General features: G+C 43.6%; 1 protein-coding gene across 1 annotated transcript in view; it reads right to left on the minus strand.

Moving 5' to 3' along the window:
* Positions 1-2,672: 2,672 nt before the first annotated feature.
* Positions 2,673-21,619, minus strand: part of LOC115109276 (synaptic vesicle glycoprotein 2B-like) — a 46,930-nt gene continuing 27,983 nt past the window's right edge. The window contains exons 3-13 of the mRNA XM_029634015.2: positions 20,125-20,305; positions 19,315-19,466; positions 18,415-18,548; positions 18,025-18,114; positions 17,792-17,905; positions 17,596-17,684; positions 6,683-6,847; positions 6,280-6,413; positions 5,756-5,956; positions 5,259-5,418; positions 2,673-4,853 (exon numbers count right to left, since the gene is read on the minus strand). Coding sequence (XP_029489875.1) covers positions 4,670-4,853; positions 5,259-5,418; positions 5,756-5,956; positions 6,280-6,413; positions 6,683-6,847; positions 17,596-17,684; positions 17,792-17,905; positions 18,025-18,114; positions 18,415-18,548; positions 19,315-19,466; positions 20,125-20,305 — 1,604 coding nt within the window. The 3' untranslated portion in view covers positions 2,673-4,669. The remainder of the gene's footprint in view (positions 4,854-5,258; positions 5,419-5,755; positions 5,957-6,279; positions 6,414-6,682; positions 6,848-17,595; positions 17,685-17,791; positions 17,906-18,024; positions 18,115-18,414; positions 18,549-19,314; positions 19,467-20,124; positions 20,306-21,619) is intronic.

The raw sequence follows: 21,619 nt of genomic DNA on the forward strand, positions 1-21,619 counted from the left end.
GCAACTCGCTGTTGGCTGGGCTCCCTGCCTGTGCCATTAAACCCCTACAACTCATCCAGAACGCCGCAGCCCGTCTGGTGTTCAACCTTCCCAAGTTCTCTCACGTCACCCCGCTCCTCCGCTCTCTCCACTGGCTTCCAGTTGAAGCTCGCATCCGCTACAAGACCATGGTGCTTGCCTACGGAGCTGTGAGGGGAACGGCACCTCACTACCTCCAGGCTCTGATCAGGCCCTACACCCAAACAAGGGCACTGCGTTCATCCACCTCTGGCCTGCTCGCCTCCCTACCACTGAGGAAGTACAGTTCCCGCTCAGCCCAGTCAAAACTGTTCGCTGCTCTGGCCCCCCAATGGTGGAACAAACTCCCTCACGACGCCAGGACAGCGGAGTCAATCACCACCTTCCGGAGACACCTGAAACCCCACCTCTTTAAAGAATACCTAGGATAGGATAAAGTAATCCTTCTCCCCCTCCCCCCCTTAAAAGACCTAGATGCACTATTGTAAAGTGGCTGTTCCACTGGATGTCATAAGGTGAAAGCACCAATTTGTAAGTCGCTCTGGATAAGAGCGTCTGCTAAATGACTTAAATGTAAATGTAAATGTTGTGTTGCTACCATGCTGTTGTCATGTTGTGTTGCTACCATACTGTGCTGTCATGTGTTACTGCCTTGCTTTGTTGTTGTCTTAGGTCTCTCTTTATGTAGTGTTGTGTTGTCTCTCTCGTGATGTATGTTTTGTTCTATATTTATACTTTTGTATTTTTAATCCCAGCATCCGTCCCCACAGGAGGCCTTTTGCCTTTTGGCAGGCCGTCATTGTAAATAAGAATTTGTTCTTAACTAACTTGCCAAGTTAAATAAAGGTTAAATAAAATAAAATACCTTGTCACAAAAAAACGTATTGTCTCAAACTTTTAACAAGGCACACCTGTTAATTGAAATTAATTCCAGGTGACAACCTCATGAAGCTGTTTGAGAGAATGGCAAGTGTGCAAAGCTGTCATCAAGGCGAAGGGTTGCTACTTTAAAGAATCAAAAATATTACATATTTGTTTTATTGTTTAACACTTCTTTGGTTACTACATGATTCCATATGTGTTATTTCATAGAATTGATATCTTAACTTATTATTCTACAATTTCGAAAAAATAAAGAAAAAACCTTAATTGAGCCAGTGTGTCCAAACTTTTGACAGGTACTGCAGTTGTCTATATCAGTCCACTAATACTGGACTATTAGAGGCCCAGTACTTTCACTACTTTCACTACTTTTGTGAATTATTATTATTTTTTTTTAAATTCTCTCTCTCTCTATATATATAATTAAAAATAAAATAAAAATCACAAAAGTAGTGAAAGTACTGGGCCTTTAATAGTCCTGTATTAGCGGACTGATATAGCCATCTGCAGCGCGGGCCCAAACTATTTCCCACAGCTATGTGGGAGAGGCCAGTGGACTGTGGGGTAGAGGCAGTGGCCATTAGCACCTCATAGTGAAAGCTGGACCCCGAGCTAGCACCTGTCCTGTCCTCTCCCCATGCCCCCAAAACCTTCAGCCAGCTTGACATGGCCTGAACCTTCCCAGGGGTGCACAATAAGCACTCACTAGTTCTCCAGAGCTGTCCAGAGTTGTCTAAAGCCGTGAGTCTAGTTTTCGCCATTAAAGCCCTGTTTGGGGTTTTAGAGAAGAGCTGTGATGGATATTCTCTAGATTCATATTTGTAGCAGTTGACCTCTATTATGTCAGTCAATCAAATGTATTTTATGAAGCCATTTTTTACATCAGCAGGAGTCACAAAGTACTATACAGATACCCAGCCTAAAACCCCAAAGAGCAAGCAATGCAAATATAGAAGCAAGTGGCTGGTAAAAACTCCCTAGAAAGGCAGGAACCTAGGAATAAACCTAGAGAGGAACCAAGATAGCACATCCAGTGCAGCAGGTTCCATAGCCACAGGCAGAACAGGATCACAAGATTAAAAAAATTTTTAAAAAAAATCTTAACCTTTATTTAACTAGGCAAGTCAGTTAAGAACCATTTCTTATTTACAATAACAGCCTAGGAACATTGGGTAAACTGCCTTGTTCAGGGGTAGAACAACAGATTTTTACCTTGTCAGCTCGGGGACTCGATCCACCAACCTTTCGATTAGTGGCACAACGCTCTAACCACTAGGTTACCTGACGCTATATAGATGTCCGATATAATTGTTAACAATTCTTCATACAATATGCAAACTAAGAAATACGATTTATTCATTGTTAGCATTCTGTCCCACTTTACCTATACATATCCACAGCTCCCATTTTTACTCTGCTTTTGGACCTGGTGTCCATGAGGAACTGCCTGGTGAAGTAAGTTGTTTCACACCTCTGGTAGCGTAAACAGCACCACCCACAACCCCCCCAATGCTCTGTGTTGAGAAGTACCCCCCCCACTCAAAATAGGTCAAATGATGGGACCCCTGAATGGGTTCTATGTCTGACTCAAAACATCTCAACCAAGCGTAAGAGAGCATGTTTCTAATTCAGAATGAATGACTGGTGTGCAGTTCCTCATGTTCCTATTTTACAACTTTCATATCACTGTAGAAACCTGAATCAACCAGGTCTGTCTACCACTCTGTGGCCTATTACAGACTTAATGCCAAGAAGAACAAACCAACCATCGCTCACAGTACACTGATACATTTATTTGATTTGTTTCATCTTTTCACAGTCACAAAACCCCAAAACAAAAAATGTATGCAAAATATTTTTTCCCACGACAGACAATATTTTGAGATAAAAATATAAAAACAAAGAACAAAGTATGGCTTTCTGTTTTACAAAGATGCAGACACAAACATGAACGCACCCAAGAAGTGTATCCATAAGCCAATCCCTTTATAACAGTGATGCTGCTGCTCAAAAAGATGCTTGAGAAAGAAACAAGGTTTTATTGAAAACACAACTTACGGCTCGACAGAATCCTTGCATTCAGTTAAGGCGGATTTCTTCCTGCAGCTCAATTGATAACAGGTATTACACAATGTATAGGAAATAATTGTGTATACCTCCATATAATGGTACAGATGTTCTATAGACTCAAGGAAACCAAACCTACACTTTGAAAAAGGATAATGCAACATCACCTTTATTCTTGTTTTGTAGCTTTCTCTATTTTGAAATATGTTATTGTGTGAATATAGTATAGATACAATAAGGATAGTCAAATGCAAAATAGTGTTTCAACAGCAAAGCCTCAGTTTGTGTAACTGTTCGATTGTTAGTATGACAGAAATAATTGGCAAAAGTCTTGTTTTGTATTGGAAAGAAATGCAATTGGCTCCACAATACTTGACAAGAAACAACTAACTAAAGTGATTGTTAATTCAAGCCGGTACAGGCTACAATCCAGTCAGCTATTTACAGTGACACACACAGACGGCAATCATCATTCAGACGACTTACTTTTTGAACAACACATGAAAGACAAAGAAACATTACTAACACACACATGCAACTCAGTCAACAGTTAGCAGTAACAGCACTGTGTGCTTCAGTGAATCTCCTATCACCAATAAGAGCATTTCCCCCATATTTTAAAACTCATTTTTTCCCCCGTATTCCTATGTGGTACCACTTCCACAGAAAAACTAAAGATGTCGTTGCATAGACAACACAAATAAACCACAGCCCAAGTGAGAAACTGAGAACATTTACATCAAGCACACAAACACACTGTAGGACCAAACAGTTTGCTGAATGAAGTTGCAAGTTAGATTCAATTGGAAAATTGGAATGCAATTTTTTTGGTTTGATTGCAGGTGCATATTCAGCAGGATTACATTTTCAGAGCTTTTCTGAAAATAAGATTAGAATGGATCGGCCAAATACGTGATCTCCTCAATTTGATGGAGAACACTGCAGTAAATAGCAGTTGTATGCTGTTCCCTAAATGGCAACCTACTGAATATACCCCTTGTTAATGGACTATAACCTCAAACACTCAACTAAAGGTAATGATTCAAAAATACAGTATAGATGTGAAGGATATTTGCTGTCCTCCCACTACATACTGTGGGTTGATTGAAACACAAGATGAGAATACATGGAGGGAATGCTACACTACAGTCAATATAGTTTACATTTTTGGAGAGAAGATAGAGTGTTTGAGTTGATAAGTATTCATTAAGGCAGGGCCAAGATTAAAACAACATAATTTTAGCAAAACAAAACAGTACCTGAATTCAAAATGGCATTGGAGAAAGATTCCCTTGACCAGAAATCTGTTTCTGGTTACCAGTCTCCATCAAGAGGTTTACATATTTTCCCATTCTTATCTTGTGTCCACAATATCGTACATTAATGGGGCAAACTATGGTTTTTAGGCCAATAGATAAGGAATTAGAGAAAAATTCCCATTTAATCCCAATAATAATTTAGATTTTTGGAGTTGATTTTAAAGCTTTTCACTCCAAACACATCATAACTAGTGAGACAGAACAGACAATGAAGAACACTGTTAGTTAGCATGTAATTAAAGGATCTTTATGTTGGTGGAACAAACTCTTGTCAGCTCCAGGTGGTTACAACCAATCTTGCATAATGCCTGTGTGTCTTCCAGAGGAACTCCGCCTGTAAAGGTGGCTCCTTGCTCCTGTGACCTTTAGCCAGTATGACCTCCTCACTGGAGGATCTTCTCCCGGGTCTCAGGTAGCTTGAGGGCCACCAGACCTCCACACACCAGAGCAGTACAGGAGAGGAGGATGGGGACAACTTTGGTGACCCCCACAAAGGAGGCAAAAATGGAGGTGCCCAGGATGGCCGCCAGCTTACAGAGAGCATTCAACACCCCAAACGCTGTGGCTCTGTGGGAGGAGGTTAGGGACATCGGTTAAATACACCACAGGGGACACAGTGGTGCAGCTGTCTAAGGCACTGCATCTCAGTGCAAGAGGCGTCACTACAGTCCCTGGTTCGAATCCAGGCTGTATCACATCTGGCTGTGATTGGCGCAGCCGGGGTAGGCCATCATTGTAAATAATAATTTGTTCTTAACTGACTTGCCTAGTTAAATAAAGATTGAATTTAAATGTACCATTTTACATCCATTTTATTCAGTAACTGATGATAATGGGTTGACATACTTTTAACAGTATGAAGCAAATCATACAATATCATATCAACAATCTATTTCCAATAGGCACAATAGAATAAATTAGATGGGCCTAGCTAATACATTCATGTCTGATTTCCAGATTGCTGTACTGTACCTTTTGGAGGCTGGGTAAAGTTCCACTGTGATGACCTCAATGCCGTTCCACGCTGCCACGCTGACCCCACAGAACAGACACTGCCAGGCTATGATGGCCGCCTGACTGAAGCTCAGGAACAGGAAGAAGGTGCAGCCAGCTGAGATCAGCATGGAGAGGCCTGCAAAGGGAGGAGCAGATTGGGATCATAGTAGGAAGCAGTGAGCTCAGTGGCACTGGCACATCATGTGCAGAGGGAGATGGAGTGGTGAGGTGTGCGGTAAGATTCAATCACACTTCGATGTTCCTTGATCATATATCAAGGCTCACACCCTTATAAAACTCAATGCTCATACTTTTCTCATCTGCCAATTGAAGAGCAGAATGTCAGAACAATAACTGAGCTGCTGCTATACACTTAATCTACACCTGTCCTACCTGTCCATTGTAAGAACCAATACAGTTAAAATCATAGAAACCTATTACCATTGTACTTTGTCCAATACAGACCAACTCACCTATGATTTTAACCCTGCCTATCTTCTCCATGAACAGAGCTGATATGATGTTGCCGGGTAGAACAGCCAGGGACCCCAGGAAGCTGACCAGGTAGAGGAGCACATCGTTCTCCTCGTCGATGTCCAAGTGACAACCCTTCTTATTATGGAGGAATGTGGTGTTCTCCAGCCTACAGTCTATGAACCTTTCCTCATACAGATCTGGAGGAAACGTGACAATGCAAACAATATAACATAAATAGTGTACTTGGAGAAACATTAATGGCTTTGCAATTCTCAGTCCACTGGTCAATATGTACTGTCTGTTTTCAGTGAAATATAGCAACGGTAATTGATGATTTTGAAATGCATTACATACTGCATTGTCATTATACATCATTCATTCATATTGAGCAGGACTTGATTTTTGCAAAAGTTCAATCTCTGTTGAACCTTTTTTCATTTTGGAAACATTCCAAAGGGTTAAACTTGTTGACAATGTGGTGCATTGGTTGGCCTACTGTAACACCTCCAGCGGCTCCCACCTGTGTTATAGAAGACGGTGGATCTGATGGTACAGTTCTCAAATATTGTTTCAGTGGACTCGATGTCCTCAAAGTAACAATCTTCAAACAGTGAATCCTCAAACTTAACAGACTTCATCTGTATGTTGATGAACCTAAAGGGATGGAACACAAAAGCATGATTCCTGACTTTTTGATGACTTGGCACATTACATGCTAGAAAGACAGACAGCACAGTCCTTCTTCAATATTGTCTATCATTGTGAAATAAATAATACGTGCCGTACTTACATAGAATGATATGTTAGATTGTGATATTATCAAGAGACATGACAATGATAAATTGTTGTAATACAGTATTACTAGGTGTTGCTGGGGTGTAGTACTTAGAAGGGCCAGAAGGTGGAGCATGGATATTACATACTTGTCATTGATGTATTCTCCCTCTCTGTGGATCTGATTCTCCAGGGAGAAGTTGAAGTGGAAGCGTTCTACTCTCTCTCTGTGGAACACCTTGACTTTGGACTCATACTCCTCTTGCTGAAGGGATTTGATCATGTCAGGGAACCACACACCCAGTCCATAGTAACTGAAATACGATGGTATCAACGTTATTGGACCACAGTAGACAACATTAAAATACAGTATTTTGGCACCCTATTCCCTATATAGTACACTGCTTTTGACCAGGGCCCATGGGAGGAATTTGATGCCATTTGGGACACAGTCTGTATCGACAGGTATTTACAATCAGCTGCACACAGTATACAATCTTTCCTGTTTAGCATCACATATATTGTACATATACAGTACCTTCGGAAAGTATTCAGACCACTTGAATATTTTCACGTTTTGTTACGTTACAGCGTTATTCAAAATGGACTTTAAAAAAATAACATTGTCAGCAATCTACACACAATACCCCATAATGACAAAGCGAAAACAGGTTTTAGAAATTCCTTATTACATAAGTATGCAAACTCTTTGCTCAGAGCAAAAAGGTCGAAGGAATTGTCCATAGAGCTCCGAGAGATTATTGTATCAAGTCACATATCTGGGGAAGGCTACCAAAACATTTCAGCAGCATTGAAGCTACCCAAGAACACAGTGGCCTCCATCATTCTTAAACAGAAGAAGTTTGGAACCCCCAAGACTCTTCCTAGAGCTGGCCGCCCGGCTAAACTGAGCAATCGGGGGAGAAGGGCCTTGGTCAGGGAGGTAACCAAAAATCCGATGGTCACTCTGACAGAGCTCTAGAGTTCCTCTGTGGAGATGGGAGAACCTTCCAGGAGGACAAGCATCTCTGCAATCTCACCAATCAGGCCTTTATGATAGAGTGGACAGACGGAAGCCACTCCTCAGTAAGAGGCACACGACAGCCCACTTGGAGTTTGCCAAAAGGCACCTAAAGACTCTCAGACCATGAGAAACAAGATTCTCTGGTCTGATGAAACCAAGATTGAACTCTTTGGTCTGAATGACAACAAGCATGGTGGTGGCAGCATCATGCTGTGGGGATGTTTTTCAATGGCAGGGACTGGGAGACTTGTCAGGATCGAGGCAAAGATGAACGGAGCAAAGGGCAGAGAGAACCTTGATGAAAACCTGCTCAGGACCTCAGACTGGGGCGAAGGTTCACATTCCAACAGGACAACGACCCTAAGCACACAGCCAAGACACGTAGGAGTGGCTTCGGGACAAGTCTCTGAATGTCCTTGAGTGGCCCAGCCAGAGCCCGGACATGAACCCAATCGAACAGCTCTAGAGAGACCTGAAAATAGCTGTGCAGAAACGCTTCCCATCCTACCTGACAGAGCTTGAGAGGATCTGCAGAGAAGAATGGAAGACACTCCGCAAATACAGGTGTGCCGGAGGGGATGGCTGCCGTTTTACAGGCTCCTAACCAACTGTGCTATTTTGTTTTATTTTTTCATATAGTTTGTAACTCATTTTGTACGTAATGTTGCTGTTACTGTCTTTTATGACTGAAAGAGCTTCTGGACATCAGAACAGCAATTACTCACCTGGAACTGGACAAAGATTTTTTCTTTAATGAGTGCGACTCGAAGGATATACTGCTCTGTCAAGACAAGGCCCAAATCCCAGTCATAAGTGTGAAGAAAGACAGAAAAAAAGGGGGAGGAGGACGGGGTGCCTTGTAAGAATTAGACGAGGAGTAGGTTAAGAAGGTCCCCAAGAACATGCAATCATTTAAAACAAACTGGACGATGTACGATTAAGACTATCCTACCAACGGGATATTAAAAACTGTAATATCTTGTGTTTCCCTGAGACATGGCTAAATGACGACACGGATAATATAGAGCTGGCTGGCTTCTCTGTGCATCAGAAGGTCAGAGCAGCTACATCTGGTAAGACGAGGGGCGCGTCTCTTTGTCAATAACTGCTGGTGAGCGATGTCTAATATTAAAGAAGTCTCGAGGTATTGCTCGCCTGAGGTAGAATTCCACATGATAAGCTGTAGACCACACTATCTACCAAGAGAGTTGTCATCTATATTATTCATAGCAGTCTATTGACCACCACAAACTGATGCTGGAACTAAGACTGCACTCAATGAGCTGTATAAGGACAAGAAAATGCTCATCCAGAAGCGGTGCTCCTAGTGGCCGGTGACTTAATGCAGGCAAAGTTAAATCCATTTTACCTCATTTCTACCAGCACATCACATGTGCAACCAGATGGAAAAAACTCTGGACCATCTTTACCCCACACACGGAGACGCATACAAAGCTCTCCCTCGCCCTCCATTTGGCAAAGCAGACCATAATTCTATATGCCTGATTCCTGCTTACAAGCAAAAACTAAAACAAGTGGTACCAGTGACTCGCACAGGACTGTTTTTATAACAAAGACTAGAATATGTTCCGAGATTCATCCAATGGTATTGAGGAGTATATCACCTTGGTCACCGGCTTCATCAATAAGTGCATCGAGTGACCGTATGTACATTTCCCAACCAGAAGCCATGGATAGAGCTGCCACTTTCAAGGAGCGGGACACTAATCTGGATGCTTATAAGAAATCCCGCTATGCCGTCAAATGAATCATCAAAGAGGCAAAGCATCAATACAGGACTAAGATTGAATCCTACTACACCGAGTCTGACGCTTGTTGGATGTGGCAAGGCTTGAAAAATATTACGGACTACAAAGGGAAACCCAGCCACGAGCTGCCTAGTTATGGAAGCCTACCAGATGAGCTAAATGCCATTTATGCTCCCTTCGAGGCAAGCTACACTGAAGCATGCATGAGAGCACCAGCTGTTCCGGATAACTGTGTGATCACACTCTCCATAGCCAATGTGAGCAAGAACTTCAAACAGGTCAACATTCACAAATCCGCAGGGCCAGACGGATTACCAAACCATAGACCAACTCCAATTCGCATACCACCTCAAAAGATCCACAGATGACGCAATCTCAATCGCACTCCACACTGCACTTTCCCACCTGGACAAAATTAACACCTATGTAAGAATGGTGTTCATTGACTACAGCTCAACGTTCAAAGCATAGTGCCCACAAAGCTCTTCACTGAGCTAAGGACCCTGGGACTAAACACCTCCCTCTGAAACTGGATTCTGGACTTCCTGACGGGCTGCCCCGAGGTTGTAAGGGTAGGCAACAACACATCTGCCATCAAGGGTGAGTGCTTAGTCCCGTCCTGTTCTCCCTGTTCAGCCACGACTGCATGGCCAAGCATGACTCCAACGCCATCCTTAGGTTTGCTGACGACACAACAGTGGTAGGTCTGATCACCGACAATGATGAGACAAGACTATAGGGAGGAGGTCAGAGACCTGGCAGTGTGGTGCAAGGACAACAACCTCTTCCTCAATGTGAGCAAGACAAAGGAGCTGATGGTGGACTACAGGAAAATGAGGTGTAAACACGCCACCATTAACATCGACAGGGCTGTAGTGGAGCAGGTCGAGAGTTTCAAGTTCCTTGGTTTCCACATCACCAACTAAAGATCATGGTCCAAACACAACAAGACAGTTGTGAAGAGGGCATGACAACAACTTTTGCCCCTCAGGAGTGTGACGACCCTCCCACTCTGTCTGCCGTATTCTCTCTGTTATTTCCTTATTAGGATGCTGGTGGGCGGAGTTGGGAGGGTCGTCAGCTACATGGGAAACACCTGGGCCCGGTGTCTCCCAGGATAAATACACCACTTCCCCATTCATGGAGGAGACTCTCTCCATGCAGACACCCTCTGTAGATTGTGTTGTGGTTCTTGGTGGCCGTTTGTTTGTTTGTTTGCTTTGGCACCTTTCATCACCCTGCATTATCACATTCATGCATGCAAAACACTCACTTACACTACTGATTACACACACCATTGTCTATTATACTTAGTTGCTTTAGGTAATAAATACATATTTTGCTACTCATTATCTCCACGTTGTCTCCCTTTGTTACGGGCTTTGAGCCGGTTCGTGACAAGTGGGGGCTCATCCGGGATATTTGAACTATTGGTTTGGGAGACCGTGGAGGTACGTGTTTGGGTTGCATATTGTGTTTGATAGGCCCAGTATTGGTTGCCTTTTGTTGTTTGGTTTGTGTGCTGTGTTGGAGAGACTATAATGGTTAGTTTCCAGGCCCTGCCTAGCCTGAACTCTTGTTCTACTTTCTGTTGGGACATCAGTCTGAGGTGAGTAATCTGCTGTGTACCTCGGTGGGAGATTTGGGTAGGGTAGTGGAACTTGCTACCCGGAGCTATAGCCTTTTTCCCCTGATAGGTTTAGCGACGTGTTTAATTTTTTGGAATATGTTGGGCATGGTTAATGTTTGTTATTTTTGTGTGGTGTCTGTGGACTGAGCAGTTGTCTCGGGGGCACATCCGTGGCTTGGTGATATTTGCCAGCATGCTGGGGAGTTCTATTTCCTTGCCAGCGGGCTACAGTGCGTAAATTCCCACCGCAAATCTGCACGAAGACTAGGGTTGAGTTATTGTAGGTTTTGGGGAAGCTCCGTATCTCATCTCTCTTCTGTGGTACTCAGGGTGATTGTCAATTCTCGGGTTGTGGTCTGGTGTGCTCAGCAGAAGGGAAGAGCCAGATTTTTTTTTTTGTGTGATTATGGCGTCTTATGTAGATAAGTTCATTCGCTCTCCATCAGAGGAATTGTTAGATTTAGGTACTAAAGAACAGCTGTTGAAGGTCGCGGAACACTACAAGGTTGAGATTAGTGATAAACGTCTAAAGAATTCTATTAGGTTGATATTGAAGGCCAATCTGATGGAGAGTGGTAATCTAGAAGTTACCACTGGGCCAGCCTCTGCTGAGGATTTGTCGTCTCCCCATAACGTTACAATGGACATTCCATCGGTTAGTCCTAGTAGCCTTCTTTTTGAACAGCAGAAAGAACTGCTTTTGTTACAGCTGGAGCATGATCGTGAGAAGAGAGAGCATGATCGGCAGCATGATCGTGAGAAGCTAGAGCATGATCGTGTAAAATATGAAAAAGAATTGGCATTTAAACAAGATATGGAGCGTGCTAAAATCAAATTGCAACAAGAACGTATAGAGTTGGTTAGGGAAGGAAAGATCTCAGGGGAGAGTTTGTTTTGGGAAGGTGACCCAGATTTACCTAGGCGTAGTTCCGCTTTTGGTCGTGCCCCAGAGACATTTGATATTGTTGGGAACTTACGGTTATTGCCTCGGTTTAATGAAAGGGACCCCGAGACATTCTCTTCGTTGTTCGAGCGGGTTGCTAACGCTAGGAGTTGGCCTGATTCTGACCGCATTTTAATGTTGCAGTGTGTGCTGACTGGTAAAGCGCAGGAAGCATATTCAGCTCTTAGTGTACACGATAGTGCCAGTTATGATAAAGTTAAAACAGCTGTGTTACAGATTTATGAATTGGTCCCTGAGGCTTACCGCCAACGATTTAGAACTTTAAAAAGGGATGATAACCAGACTCATGTTGAGTTTGCGCGACAGTTGTCTTTACAGTTTAATCGCTGGTGTTCCGCCTCTGCAGTTGTGACATTCCAAGGGCTGTGTGATCTGATTATGTTAGAGCAATTTAAGGACACAATTCCTGATCGTATTGCCACGTATATTAATGAACAGAAAGTAAAGAATGTTGCTGAAGCTGCAGTTTTGGCAGACGAGTATGTGTTGACTCACAAAAGTGTCTTTGCAGAACCCCGTATTCGGAAAGAGTGGGGGCGTTCGGATAGATTTGGCTTCGCTCACCGAGATACTTTGGTTCTCGGGCAGAGTTCTATTCAACTAGGGTTGAACCTGACTCCCATGGTAAAGCTGACTTTGGGCATGAGTGTCACTACTGTCAAGGTTCAGGGCATTGGAAAAACGAATGTCCACTTCTCAGGTCAAAGGGTGCTTACGCTAAATCTAAGCCTACTGCATTAGCTGCACCTGTTCCACATCAGTTCATTCATGACTCATTTCCTCAGGCCCAGGAGAATGTGTAAGTCCATATTGATCCAGACTATTTACCTTTCATTACAGAAGGTTTTGTGTCTATGTTAGGAAGTAAAGACCTAGTGCCAGTGAAGATCCTGAGAGACACAGGTGCCTCTGAATCATTTGTGTTGGAGTCTGTGTTACCCTTTTCTGCTGAGACTGAGTCGGGGAATAGTGTTCTAATTAGGGGAATAGGTTTGAACACTCTCAGTTCCATTGCATAAACTGATGTTGGATTGTGGGCTGGTGAAGGGTGAAGTTGTTGTGGGTGTGCGTCCTTCGTTGCCTATTGAGGGTATCGATGTTATCCTTGGGAATAACTTGGCTGGTGAGCGTGTATGGCCTGTCGTGTTTCCATCTCTAGTGGTTTCCACTAAGCCGTCATTTGTTGGGATTCCTGATGAGAGTGTACAGAGTTTCCCAGAGGTGTTCTCTGCGTGTGCAGTGACACGTTCTATGAGCCGTGGCGAACTGGTCACTGCGCCGACTAATGATAATAATACAAAGTATGTCACTGTTTTCCCTGTTATCCCGTTATCTGTAACCCGCTCAGATCTAATCAATGCGCAACGGGATGACCCCACGTTGGAAGAGTTGCGTGATCAAATTGTGCCTATAGAACAGTTGGGAGATGTCGCCCATGGCTATTTTCTCCAAGAGGATGTCCTGATGAGAAAGTGGGTGTCTCATGATAGTGTTTTTCTGGGGAGGCAATTAGTCAGGTTGTTGTACCAGTTAAGCTTCGTGAGTTGGTGTTGGAAACTTCTCACAGCGACGTGGCTGGACATATGGGGGTGAGGAAAACCTACAATCGCATATTAAGACATTTCTTTTGGCCTAGATTAAAGAGGGATGTTTCTGATTTTATCAAAACTTGTCACACCTGTCAATTAACTGGTAAGCCTAATCAAGCTATTAAACCAGTACCATTGTTTCCTATTCCTGTACTCAGCCAACCTTTTGAGTATCTGATTATTGACTGTGTGGGTCCTCTGCCTCGTTCTAAAAAGGGTAGTAGTTACCTGTTCACTGTGATGTGTCAGACCACTAGGTTTCCTGCTGCCTATCCTCTCCGATCTATCACGACTAAATCGGTGTTAAAAGCTTTGACTCAGTTTCTCTCATTGTTTGGAATCCCTAAGGTCATTCAGAGTGATCAAGGATCTAATTTTACCTCTAATCTGTTTGGTCAGGTTCTTCAACAGCTCCATATTAAACACAATTTGTCTAGCGTCTATCACGCGCAAAGTCAAGGAGCACTGGAACGTTTCCATCAAACACTAAAGTCTTTGTTGAGAGCTTATTGTACTGAGATGGATAAGGATTGGAAGGAGGGGTTGCCTTGGTTACTGTTAGCTGCTAGGGAAGTTTCACAGGAGAGCACAGGTTTCAGTCCAAATGACCTTGTGTTTGGACATAGGGTGCGTGGACTTTTATCTGTTCTCCAGGATGACTGGAAGTCTCCCGAGCCTCCTCAGTCCCTGTTATCGTATGTGTGTGATTTCCGGCGACGGCTGTATGTCGCTGGTGACATGGCTAAAGAGAAGTTATCATCTTCACAGGAGAGGATGAAGGGCATATTTGATCGCCGAACTGAGCCTCGTCACTTTAGTCCAGGTGACCAGGTTCTTGCTCTGCTGCCAATTGTTGGTTCTCCTTTTCAAGCCAAGTTTCAAGGTCCATATACAGTGGTGCGCCAGTGCACTGAGCAAAATTATCTAGTTGCCACTCCAGAACGGAGGAAAGCACACCAGCTGTGCCATGTAAATCTGTTAAAACCCTATTATGCACGTTCCTCTGAGACTGAACAGTGGGATTCTACAGAGGACGGTAACCTGTTCTTTTGGCTGATACCGTTGTTTCCTTGGGTTCTTGTCGTGCTAGATCTGTGCATGAGGAGGAAGATGTTCCTGGTCCTGACGATTGTATATTGCAGGGTAGATTGAAAAATTCAGAAACACTGGATATTTTAGACAGTCTTCTCACTCACCTACCTGTTGATGGGCGGAAAGAGATAGTTGGTCTGATTCAGAGATTTCCAGGTTTGTTTTCTGATACACCTACACGTACAAACTTAATAGAACATGATATTGACATTGGAGGTGCTGACCCCATTCGTCAGCGCTTCTATAGAGTTTCTTCAGAGAAACTACGTTGTCTGGATGCTGAGGTCAAGTACATGCTGGAGAGTAAGATAGCAGAGCCTTCTTTCTCCAGTTGGGCTTCTCCCTGTATCTTGGTCAGTAAACCGGATGGAACAAACCGTTTTTGTACGGACTACCGTAAGGTAAACAGTGTCACAAAGCCAGATTCATTTCCTCTTCCTCGGATGGAGGACTGTGTTGATCAAGTCGGTGCAGCTAAGTTTGTGAGCAAATTTGACCTGTTAAAAGGCTATTGGCAGGTGCCACTGACGAGTAGGGCACGTGAAATCTCTGCCTTTATTACACCCTTTGGTCTGTACTCGTATTCAGTTATGAGTTTCGGTCTGCGCAATGCACCTGCCACTTTTCAGCGACTTATGAACAGGGTTGTCGCCGGTCTGACCGGGTGCGCTGTTTATTTGGACGATGTAGTGATCTATGCAGATACTTGGGAAGAACATCTGTCCCGTATTCAAGCCTTGTTCGAACGTCTGGCTGCGGGTCGCCTCACAATCAATCTGGCAAAATGTGAGTTTGCTCAGGCGACCGTTACATACCTTGGAAAAATGGTTGGGCAGGGTGAAGTGCGTCCTGTTCGGGCTAAAGTGGTGGCTATTGATGCTTTTCCACCACCAACTACTAAAAAGGAACTGATGCGTTTCTTGGGCATGATTGGTTATTACCGTAGTTTTTGTAATAACTTCTCTACTGTGGTCGCTCCCTTGACAGATATGCTGAAAGCTAAGGCTGTTTATGTTTGGTCTACTCGTTGTCAACACGCTTTTGAAGAGGCAAAGAGGTTGCTTACCTCAACTCCAGTGCTGGCTGCTCCTCGCATGGATTTGTCATTTACCTTGCAGGTGGATGCTAGTCATGTGGGGGCAGGTGCAGTTTTGCTGCAAGCAGATGTGTCTGGGATTGAGAGGCCTGTTAGTTTTTTTTTCCAAAAAGTTGAACGATTATCAGTTGAACTATTCGGTTATTGAAAAGGAAGCGCTAGCATTAATTTGGGCACTACAACACTTGAAGTATATGTCGGGTCGGGGTAGTACCTATTGTGGTCTACACCGACCATAACCCCTCACTTTTTTGAGGTCCATGATGTGTCCAAACCAGAGGATAATGCGATGGTGTTTATTTTTACAATCATTCCATCTCGATGTGAGGCACATCCGGGGACTGAAAACGTGATTGCTGATGCGCTCTCTCGTGCGCCCTGTTCCTAATGTTTACGTGACTGACCATTGTTTCGTATTGTCATGTTCTCTCTGTCCTGTCTGCTCCCTCCTGGTCTTGTTTTCTTCTTTCCTGTTAAATGTTGCTTCCTGTGCGAAGGTCGCTGAGGTCTGGGGAGGAGGTTGGCTGGGGCAAATTGTAAGTGTGAACACGTAAACCCTCATCAATTTGTGGCGCAGAAGCTGTGTCAATTTGGAACTTAGAGGCTGGTATTTTGTTCCGGGGTCCTTGTTGGTCCCCGGTTTTATGGGGGGGGATGTGACGACCCTCCCACTCTGTCTGCCGTATTCTCTCTGTTATTTCCTTATTAGGATGCTGGTGGGCGGAGTTGGGAGGGTCGTCAGCTACATGGGAAACACCTGGGCCCGGTGTCTCCCAGGATAAATACACCACTTCCCCATTCATGGAGGAGACTCTCTCCATGCAGACACCCTCTGTAGATTGTGTTGTGGTTCTTGGTGGCCGTTTGTTTGTTTGTTTGCTTTGGCACCTTTCATCACCCTGCATTATCACATTCATGCATGCAAAACACTCACTTACACTACTGATTACTGATTACACACACCATTGTCTATTATACTTAGTTGCTTTAGGTAATAAATACATATTTTGCTACTCATTATCTCCACGTTGTCTCCCTTTGTTACGGGCTTTGAGCCGGTTCGTGACAGGAGAATGAAAAGAAGTTATACAGCTGCACCATCGAGAGCATCCTGACCAGTTGCATCACCGTCTGGTATGGTAACTGCTCGGCATCTGACGGTAAGGTGGTACAGAGGGTAATCCGTACGGCTCACTAAATCACTGGGGCCAAGCTTCCTGACATCCAGGACCTATATACTAGGCGGTGTCAGTGGAAGGCCCAAAAAATTGTCAAAGACTCCAGTCACCTAAGTCATAGAGTGTCCTCTCTACTACCGCACGGCAAGCTATGCCAAGTCTAGGATCAAAAGGCTCCTTAACAGCTTCTACCCCCAAGCCATAAAACGGCTGAACAATTAATCAAATGGCCACCCGGACTATTTACATTGAAAGCTGCTACTCGCTGTTTATTACCTATGCATAGTCACTTTACAAATGACCTCGACTAACCTGTACCCCCGCACATTGACTTGGTACCAGTACCCCCTGTATATAGTCTCATTATTGTTATGTCATTTTCTTGTGTTACTTTTTTATTTGATTCAATATTTTTAATTTAGTTTATTTAGTAAATCTTTTCTTATCTACATTTCTTGAACTGCATTGTCGGTTAAGGGCTTGTAAGTATTTGGCGCTTCCAAAAGTGCTTCAACAAATTACTGAGTAAACGGTCTGAATACTTACGTAAATGTGATATTTCAGTTTTTTATTTTTAATAAATTAGCAACATTTTCAGAAAAACTGTTTTAGCTTTGTCATTATGGGGTATTGTGTGTAGATTGATGAGGAATAAAAACAATGTAATACATTTTTGAATAAGGCTGTAAGGTAACAAAATGTGGAAGGCACTGTATTTACCTGAAGGCCATGGTGAACCAGATGATGGCCATGAACAGTGTACTCAGTCTCAGCTCAGGTCCCAAGAGAGAAGCAACGTTCTTCAGCACCTGCAATGAAAACACAGCAAAGTGACACATCACATACTAATAGCCTGTTGGTATTAATGTTGGTCTCATTAGTAATGCGTTTGATTTCAGAACATTTTTGGTCCTACCAGTTTGCACAGAGTGAGGGTCCGGACGGCCCAACGCTGCATAGCCGTCCCTGTGGCACTCTGGATCTCAATGAACTCATCCTCCTGGGTCTTAGGAGCCTTGATGTGTGTCACCTGAGGGGAATGAAATGATGTTCACTTTGTTTCATTATATTCTGTGAAGCTGAAAATGCCAAAGCAGCCCTTCAAGCAAGGGTTATTTAGTGGTCATCTGTGATGTTGTCTCTACACACCTGGAAGACCTTCTCAGGCTGGCCCTTTGCCCTCCAGTTGGTGTCATGGACATTCTTCAGGATCATCCAGGCCTCGTCATGTTTGGCATTCTGTCAAAGACAGCCACATACTGTATTTCATGTCTGTGAGTTGGTCATGTTTCATTTATTTATTAAAAACACTCACTCCCTGAACTTGCTTCCTGACTCTCAGCGCACATCGTTGCACTGTAAGTCAAAACCTCCCTATAGTCCACACATTTCAGTTGTGTGTATTTTTAAACCAAATACATCTGCAAACTCGGTTTGGGGTTTTGTATGAAAATATTGTATGATCAACACAATATGTTAAAGGTCCTGAGTATTACGTTCATGTACTGTTCATCTTAATCTTAAGAAAATAGATCTTACCTCCAGGAGGAACCTGGGGCTCTCAGGCATGAACATGAGCCCCACCAGGGAGGTGATGGCAGGCAGGGCACAGACCAGCACAAACACCCTCCAGCTGTGGAACTGGAACTCTGTCCCCATGCTGAAGCCCCAGCCTGGAACACAACACACAACATACAAACTCAGTCATTATCTCAGTCTAGAGCCCCAGCCTGGAACACAACACACAACATTCAACCTCAGTCATTATCTCAGTCTAGAGCCCCAGCCTGGAACACGACACACAACATTCAACCTCAGTCATTATCTCGGTCTAGAGCCCCAGCCTGGAACACGACACACAACATTCAACCTCAGTCATTATCTCGGTCTAGAGCCCCAGCCTGGAACACAATACACAACATACAAACTCAGTCATTATCTCGGTCTAGAGCCCCAGCCTGGAACACAGCACAATACAATACAGCCACCACACAATCATTATCCATTACCTGTGTCTAGACTCTAGAACCTGGAACACAAGCCAAATCACTCCCTGGGTCTATAGGTGTGTTTAGACTAATATTAGGATTACAAATCTATCAGCCAGTTAATTAACCCAACACATATGCTTAGTCCGGTGGAGACTGCGGAGGTGAGGACAGCTCATAATAACGGCTAGAACGTAGCGACTGGAGTGGCATACCATTCCACTTATTCCACTCCAACCGTTACCACAAGCACATTCTCCCCAATTAAGGTGTTGCCAACCTCCTGTGGCTTAGTCGTGTTACGTTTCCATAACATCCAATGCAGGGACTGCTGTAGCTGAACTTGGGTGAACTTGCTTATGTCAGCAAGGAGGATGATATTAATCCCAGGTCATGGCCGCTATAGTAAGGGTTGTCTGTTGAGTGTTTAGTATGCAGTATTGTACTGTACCATAGTGAGGGATGATGCCCCAGGCTGTGAAGGAGGCATAGATGCCTCCCACCATCCAGAACATACACAGCCAGCTCAGGTGTTCCCCCCTCTTATCCATCTGAAGGAACTCTGAGAAGTAGGAGTAGACGATGGGGACGGAACCTCCAATACTGAAGGGAGATACAGAGGATTAGTATAGGAACTCACTGACAGATTATGATTGTAGATTACACAAGATATTTGCTTTTTTATTTCACCATTATGAATCCAGGAAGTCCCTAGATGAATCATCTATTTTTCGAGGAAGAACAGACTTCAGTATTTTTGTAATCAGTTAAGTTTCCGAAAGGTCAGTAGTTTAAGGTCAGTAGTTTGAGCTTCCACTAATATCCAACCATACATAGACACACAATAGTCTAATACGCCATGCTCCTCCAGCTGAGGTCTTCTGTATACACAACGTTTTTGCATACGCTTTGACCTGATTCTGGAGTCAGTAAGCAAAGCTTGCTTACATCCCTGTGGAACAACGCTATTCTGAGATTGCACAATGCTGCATTGTTGTAGGTGGAGGAGGAGAGTAGCTCTGAATGTGCTGAACATGGGAGGAAGTGTAATCTAGCACGAGTCCTACAGTAACTACTGCCTCTTCCATGTAGCTTCTTCAGAGGCTGTGGCTTTGTAACCGTTACGTTGTTCAAAGTCTATTTTATCAGGTCGAAAGGATCATGTTCACTTGTCCTATAGCATCCCAGTCACAACCCTAATTCCTTCAAGTAGAAACTCATCTCTTGTTTCCCCTCTCTCAATAGATGGGGTCTTTCTTACCCGATGCCGGAGATGAGCCTAAAGAAGAGAAAGAAGCCATATCCCTGGGCGAAGGAGGAGAAGAAGGCGAAGACACAGTTGATGGTGAGTGCCCAGATCAGACACTTCCGGCGGCCCAGTTTGTCTGCCATGCCTCCCCAGATGAACGCCCCAACCATCATGCCCAGGAACACTATCAAACCTGCAGGAAAGAGAAAGGCAAGACACAGTCAGTAGCCAGCACAGGTACAGTTCACTAGCAGACATGTATCTAGTGATTTGAACTCAGTGAATAAAGGGGAAGGTAGATTCCACTCAGGACAGTTGAGGTGACCATACATTCTGGTGATGCAGTGTGCTTTTATGGATCACAGAACGGTATTTTAGGGACACCTTTGATGACATACAGTATACAGAGTTGTTTTTGAATGCTCAACAACTACCACAGCATCGGCAGCAATGCTTAAACTGGATATCTGGACATGGGTGCCACTTTGATGTTGTCCACCAGGAGACAGGCTTGTACATCCCTCCTGACAGACAGACAGTGGAGGGCAATGTCCTAGGGCAGTATTGAGAAATCTCTCGGTGTAATACAATATATTTGAACTGAAAATACCCAAAAAACGAATATTTTTTTTGGGGGGGGGGATAGTGCATTTGTAAATATATTTTTGTACTCTGCATTCGGACTCATTCTCAAGGATAGGTCAGAGAGGTAAAATCGCGTTTCTAAGGTAACGACAGACAACATTTATTTTTGGTCAAATTGAATAGCCTTGAATGGTATTTTGTGAAGCCTTAAGTTAACAGGTATCATATTTCTATGTCATACCACTTTTAGGACTTTAACCTGTCTCAAAAGAAACATAACAGTATTTAATGTGTGCATTTGTCCATCTCTCAAAGCTTGACTGCAACACCTATTTTTAGCATATAATGAATGCTTGCATTAAAAAAAAAATGTTTTTGTTTAAGTATGCTAAACGCTGACATTTGATATAATCATGAAGGTGTATGTGTTTCTGCCTCAGAAAGTACAGTGTTTTCTAACCTTGGGTAATAAAGCCTATTAATTTAAGCGTGTGCTTCCGGGTTGGAGCGATCTGGTCGCATCCGCGCTTCGGTCTGCAGGTTGTATAACTTTTTCATTACATTTCATTACATTTCATTATAGTACAACGGTCTGATTTGTCTAATCTTAGCAATTTCCTCTTAGCTAGCTACATAGTCGTCGTTGTATCAAAGATAATTGCGTAATTATCGTATTTCGTCGTCTCCTATCTGTCCAACACGTTCACCGTCTACCGTAGCACTGTAGTACTATCACACTCAACTGAACGTCTTGATTAGTGTAGTGTTAGCTAGCTACATAGCTAGCTACATAGTTGTCTTTGCTGTCTTCGTATCCAAGATAATTGTGTAGCTTAGAGTGTGGAGTCTTAGAGTGATAATTGCGTTATTATCGTATTTCGTCGCCCTCCTATCTGCCTAGCAGCTAGCATACGTTCACCGG

Source organism: Oncorhynchus nerka, linkage group LG25 (genome assembly GCF_034236695.1).
Source record: "Oncorhynchus nerka isolate Pitt River linkage group LG25, Oner_Uvic_2.0, whole genome shotgun sequence".
Classification (NCBI taxonomy): Eukaryota; Metazoa; Chordata; class Actinopteri; order Salmoniformes; family Salmonidae; genus Oncorhynchus; species Oncorhynchus nerka.